The sequence below is a fragment of the Hemiscyllium ocellatum genome, assembly GCF_020745735.1.
Source record: "Hemiscyllium ocellatum isolate sHemOce1 chromosome 27 unlocalized genomic scaffold, sHemOce1.pat.X.cur. SUPER_27_unloc_2, whole genome shotgun sequence".
Taxonomy (NCBI): Eukaryota; Metazoa; Chordata; class Chondrichthyes; order Orectolobiformes; family Hemiscylliidae; genus Hemiscyllium; species Hemiscyllium ocellatum.
This window is the reverse complement of record NW_026867487.1, coordinates 3,452,373-3,458,989: the sequence shown is the minus strand read 5'-3', so window position 1 is coordinate 3,458,989 and position 6,617 is coordinate 3,452,373. Positions and strand designations below refer to the sequence as shown.

Sequence of the window (6,617 nt, the reverse complement as noted above, 5' to 3'; positions counted from 1 at the left end):
CTGATCAAAGAGGTCTCTGAGAAGGCGCATTCAAGGCACGCATGCACCAAATATAGTCACCAGAGAGAGTTGACCGCTCCCTCATCTCCCAGATCTGACAGGAGGTACAGACCATTTCATGAACTGTAATTTCTGTCGATTTAGCGAATGGCAGACTGTGGGCTGCTTGCCCTCCTCAACAAAATTTTTTGTTCACCTAAGCCATTTCTTCAGTCTAAGCATTGTCACCACGATCATAAAGTAGTCCACGGAAAATTGGCTGGATGCAGACCGTGAAGTGTATCCCTCTCTAATTTGCCTAAACTCCCATACTGAGCTCAACTCCCAACTTTTTCAGTCATTTGGCAGTTGCACCATGGGAGAAGTTTGGCCTTGCCTTTATACTGTATGGTCTGCCTTGCTGCAAGAATCAAATTTAACCAGTTTTCTTTATTAGTTTAATAGATTTCGGAGCTTCAGCACGAAGAGAGCTTTTTGAAACTTTCCTTATGCCTGATGAAGAAATGAAGAGGCCCTTAAAAGTCCGTTGTTTCCTCACCACAGGTAATGCATAAGATTACGATTTATGTTCTTAAACTACAGCTCTTAGCACAATTCCCAGCGTTTGCATTGTCTTTCTGGTCACACTCTTTCAAACTCATCTGGGAATGATGGAGATTAATCTCATCAGGGATTCAAACATCATGAGGGCAGCAATATATTGCAGCATCGGTGTACAGACTTTAGTTTCACTCTTAGAAAAGACAACTGTGGCACTGTTGAAAACGGAGGACGTTTTTATTTCAAAAAATCACATCATGTAGTGAAAAAATTCATTGAACACTGTGTAATAAAAAAGTGAAACATAACCCAAACCGCTTTGAAAGGGTCATTGTGTATGTATTAAAGTTTTCAAACAATACATGCACTTTTCCTCGTGGCAACCTATCAGAAGACAATACAATATTTCTAGGCCCTAAATAACTTTAAAACTTATTGTTTTGCCGTGAGTGACTCTTTCTCTTCATCAATCAATGCATTCATTCTCAACATTACCCAACAACATGTCATCATAATTCTATGTCTCACTTTTATCATTTTCAACAATTTCTTTCTTCTTCTACTGCTAATTCTCTGCACTCAGTTTCAATTCCTTTATTCCAAACAAAAGGCAAGTAGACAATAAAGCAAAAAAAAAAGTCAGATAGCTTCATACCTATGTTTGGGAAAATGCTATATTTTACAAATGATAATTAATAGTGTTTTTATAAATGCATGCTGCATTGCGTTTGGTTAGCTCTGTTGACTAGAGAGATGGTTTGACATGCAGCTGATGGAACACCTGCACGAGGCTGCAATGAAAATCTCACATTCACTAATTCTATGAAGCGTGGTGACCCTTAGTTTAAACCACAACCAATAATCCCCTTCTCTGACAAGAAAGCAGTCCTCAATGTTTGTGGTGACTTTTCCTTTTTTTCGTATAAGGTTCAGCGTGGCTCCATGAAGGATAGATGTCATCTTTAGTGAGATTCCTTGAGGAGATAACAAGCAAAGAAATATAATATATTTGTATTTCTGTGAAAAATCAGCCACTATATCTTCGGCAGTATAATGAGAAAACAGCAAGTGTTCTAATTCATGCATCAGGAAAAGTTAGAATTCAAGTTTAGTGGGTAGTACGAAGGGCGAAAGGAATGCCTTCCTCTATCGCGAAGGGAAAGAAGTCTATACTTTGTAGAACAAACAGAATGCCAATTATGTGATAGCAGACCATTTGTCCCATTGAGTCCACACCGACTCTCTCAAGAGCAGTCTACCCAGACTCACGCCACCTACCCTTTGCAAACCTTCATTTCCAATCGCTGATCCACCGAGCCTGCAGATCTCTGTATACGATGGGAGAATTGACATGGCCAATCACCTAAGCTGCGCATCTTTGGACAATGGAAATAAAGTGGACCAAGCTCAAACAGACACGGGGAGAACTTTCAAAGTACACGCAGAAAATCGCCCAAGAATAGAATCAAATCTTGGTCCCTGGAGCTGTGAGGCAACAATGCTAACCAGTGAGCCACCGTGTCTCCTATTTGCTGAGATGCTTATGGAAACAATATGTGACAGTTTGAACAGAGATTAATTGGTTTCCTTGCTTGCTATCTGGCTGAACACCTGATATTGTGTTTCTCTTTGCGGTTATATCTGCTTGCGATTCTGCACAAAGGGGAACAGGCAGTGGCTTCCACCAAAGGTTTTTGTACGATGTTTGGAAAAGATTCTACCGCTGTGAGTTTGAAAGCGCAATAATACATGGCACCGTCGGTCAGCTGCAGTCCTGAGACAGTTAAACTAGTGAGTTTGTTGTCCTTCTCGAGTTCCATCGAGAAACGATGTAAGGCAAATTGTGCTTTACTCTCGCTACCTCCAGAATACTTCAGCATTATAAATTCGGGCTGCGTATCTGGGTGCTGTCTGTACCAATATAGCCAGTAATAGTTCAATGCAGTATCGTAGGAACAGTGTAGAGTCATCAAGTCTCCTTCTGTCCGAACATCAGACGTTAGTGACTGAGTGACAGAATCTCCATGACTCAGGTCTGAAAATGAAAACAGATATTAAATGCAAACGGTAACGTTGGCGTCAGTTTAAGTTGTCAATTGATAAAGAAATGTGAAATTCATTTCATCCATACTTACCTATTAGAAATGCTCCCCAAATAAAACAGATGCTGAGTATCAGCATTGTCAGTGTCCTCTGTGGAATTGGACAGTTAAATATTTGAAGACACCCATTCAAAATCCCCCCGCCCCCATCCCTCCCCTGTTGTCGTGTCTCCAGATGTTATCAACACATTGCCCTCTGTCAGCAGTGATGCTGTAAGATCGGAAGGCGTCATCAGATATTCAGTAGATTCACATACCCCAAGGTGAGGTACACTCACTCTCCTTAAAACAGATCCACGAGAATTTTGACACATCGAGTTCGAGCAATGATGAACAAACTCCCACATTATGTCAAGACCTTTTCTTTCCCTGCCCGGCTCCGCAAATTTGCAGCAATGCTTGCAGTTACCCACTTAATGGGTGCACTTTTATTACTACTGTGTGTGTTCCCTGTGAATGTTAACGCATCCAAAAATGCATGTAGCACCATAAATTATCCAAACTCAAATTACAGGCCTCAAATCGCATCAGTGAACTCTGTCTCAACCTTGTCGGTCAGAAAAATCAATATCACTCCTTGAAGTTTCACTTTCATTCTGATCATCTATTGCTGTTCCCCCTATACCCACTCTGAAAACTAGCTGTGGTCCTCTGCAGTCTCTTCTCAGTAGACTTCAGTGGACTTCAGTGGGCTCAGTCTAATCTTCCGTCCTCTGTTTCTGCTGGTTTCTATCTGACTCACTGATTACAGAATGTCCTGCAGACCAGGATGCTGATTCATGGCTCATGAACTGTCTCGAGTCCCGACGCCAACAGTGATTTTCCACATTGATTCAGTGCTTGGACCTTTAGAGCAGTGGGTGCCATCAACCTCCCTTTGACCATGTAGTATCACAACAGAGAGTCACAAGATGGAGGTTGAAAGGGGAATGCGTAACCGCCAGTTAATCCACATAAGCTTTTCAAATAGTGGAAGATTCTCGTGTGATATCCAGTTAAATAATTGGCTTCCTGTTTTAATACTGTTCAGGGTGATTATTTATCAGAGAAGTACACCAGGGCCATGCTTGCCGCACAATACATGTCTCCACTGTAAAGGAGGAGAGAATGAAGAGAATAAGGTAGTATTATGTAGCCGTGAGAATGTCCACTTGAGCCCAATGGGTTATGTTGCCTCGTTGGTGTTAAGGTCAGTAATGTCAAAGACCAGCTGCAGAAATTCTTCTGAAGGAGAGTTAACAGCTTGAGGTTGTGGTCCATGTGATATCACCCCTCAGATCAGAAGGAATCATCAGATCCAGAATGGAAAGTTTTGGGTAGAATGAATCTTTTTTTTGGTCTGCAACACAGTGATTGAAAATCTGTTGGAGGAAAGTTCAATTGGGACAATCAAGAGTGTATTGGATGATTATTTCGATAAGAATGCCAACAGGGAATAAAAGACAGAACTTTAATATTAGGTAATATAATTGTTGGAGTTTCAACGGTACAAATGTCTTCCAATGCGCTATAGTAGTTCTGTCATTCGTTGTGGTCTCATGCCCACCACAGATGGGGGACATGAGGAGACGGTCAGTTCTGGGATCTTCCCATCGCTCTGCATCTCTTTCAATTATAAATAATAATTGAAGGTGTAATTCTCTTCCATAACATTTAAGTGTAGAAAAATATAGTGTCCAGCCTAAGACTCGAGTAGTGACTAATTAGATAATGACCCATTGGCTATACGCCTTAAGCAGATTTCCAGTTTAATTTGTTAATGTGATGTGGGCATCAATGGCTACGCCAGGGATTGCTATTGCCCATTCCTAATGATTTTGAAGAAGATTTTGGTGCATTTCCTTTTTGAAGCATTTTAGTCCTTTGGATATCAGGATTCCCAAAGCAGTTTCATCTGAAGGAGGGTGTTATCCAGCAACTACGATTGAAGGATGATATACTTTATATTGTTTCATTCACGAGACGTGTGGTTCGATGTCTAGACTACTATTTGTCACCCATCCTTAATCTACCACGGGACAGTTCAGTATAGTGCCAAACTAGCCATTACACTCCCTTCCCAGGACATTGTCATTACGGATACATCATGTAGCTCAGAAAACCCACATGTTTTTCAGGTCAATATCACAGTCTACCTGGGGATACCCGCCTCTGCCTCAGGCTGTGTCAACTTCACTTCCCTATGGATACCTGTTAAGCTTACACAGATTTCATTAAACTGGCGTGATGTCAGCTTGTGTAACCAGACCAGGGATGGAAATAACCGAGAAAATTACAACTCGTAAATTTGGGGAAATAAATAATTGAAGCTACACACTAGGTAAGAGAGCAAGAAAGTGGGTGAGAGATCTTATTGAAACAATTAACATTCATAGGTGAACTGACAAGGAAATATGGAGAAATTGTTTCCTCGTATTGGAATGTATAGAACAAGAGGGTACATAATTCAGAGCAATTATCATTCAGTTGTTCAGTGATAAGGAAGAATTTCTCCTATCAGACGGTCGTAAACCACATGGATTCGTTGTTACAGATGCCTGTCGAGGTTGAATCATTGAACATATTGAAGGCAAAATAGAAAGATCTTTCATCCGGAAGGGATCAAGGACTGCACAGAGGAAACTGGATATGAGGGTGATCAGAACAGTCATGATCCGATTGAATGATGTATTGGTCTCGATGGAACCATTGACCTATTTTTCTTCTTTCCTACATCTTATACTCGAGTTTTGTATCAATTTCAGTCTGTTGCTTGCTTTCAACATCATTCACTGGATTCAATCTCGCCTTCTTCTATCTTCCCCTAAGGGTGTTTCTCTGATAGGATATGAGTTCAAAGTTTGGGAGAAGATTTGTAGCTCGGGTGCTCTTTGTTGTGGTTCTGTTCGCCGAGCTGGGAATTTCTGTTGTAGACGTTTCGTCTCCTGTCTGGGTGACATCCTCAGTGCTTGGGAGAATCCTGTGAAGTGCTTCTGTGATGTTTACTCCGGCATTTATGGTGATAGATCACTATAAATGCCGGAGGAAACATCACAGAAGCGCTTCGCAGGAGGCTCCCAAGCACTGAGGATATCACCGAGACAGGCGACGAAACGTCTGCAACACAAATTCCCAGCTCGGCGAACAGATCCACAACAGGATGTGAGTGATGTGAATCCGTAAACTGAAATATTGTGAACGATGACTGTAAAATCGGTCGGTATTGCTGATAGGACTTTTAACAGTTTCCATTTTATTGTCCCAATCTGTTGCTATTGCACTGCACACAGGCTCAATATTATCATTCTCTCTGTATTCTTCTGAGCACATATAACTGGACTTTGCTTCTTCTCCTCCAAACGTATCTCTCCGTTGCAGTGAAACCAGAGGCCTCACAGACAAAGACCAACCATGCATCGGAAAAATCCATAGTAGGTAGTTGCCTTCGGTACTAGCACCCTATCTGTGACTTTGTAATTGTTTATTTGTGATTGTTTCGTGTGTGCATGTGTGTGCATGTGTTTCTGTGTACCTGTGCTTTTGAGATTTTTAGTCTGTGTGCTTGTATGTTTTTGTATTTCTGTGTGTGTGTGTGTGTGTGTGTGTGTGTGTGTTTGTGTGTGTGTGTGCGTGTTTGTGTGTGTGCGTGCATGATATCCTGTACGTTCTAGTGTGTAAGTGTTTATGTGCACGTGCTTATGTGTTTTTATGACTTTTTAATTGGGCATTTATCTTCTAATGGTTTTATGTACGTTGTATATACACACACACACACACACACACACACACACACACACACACACACACACACACACACACACACACACACACACACACACACACCTGTGCGTTGTTGCATCTGTCTCAGTGCCTGATTGGAAACATGTTCAAAAGATTTGGAAGGTTCATATGAAACATGCTTACTAAAGCTCAGAAGAAGCTGTCAACTGCACTGGGAGATAGAAATTAATAAATTGCACAAGTCTAACAATCTGT

General features: G+C 41.3%; 1 gene segment (V, D, J or C); it reads right to left on the bottom strand.

Moving 5' to 3' along the window:
• Positions 1-2,135: 2,135 nt before the first annotated feature.
• On the bottom strand, positions 2,136-2,721 carry LOC132807666 (T cell receptor alpha variable 38-2/delta variable 8-like). The segment is given in 2 exon segments: positions 2,136-2,575; positions 2,676-2,721. Coding segments are annotated over 2 exon segments (486 nt in total).
• Between the last annotated feature and the right edge of the window lie 3,896 nt (positions 2,722-6,617).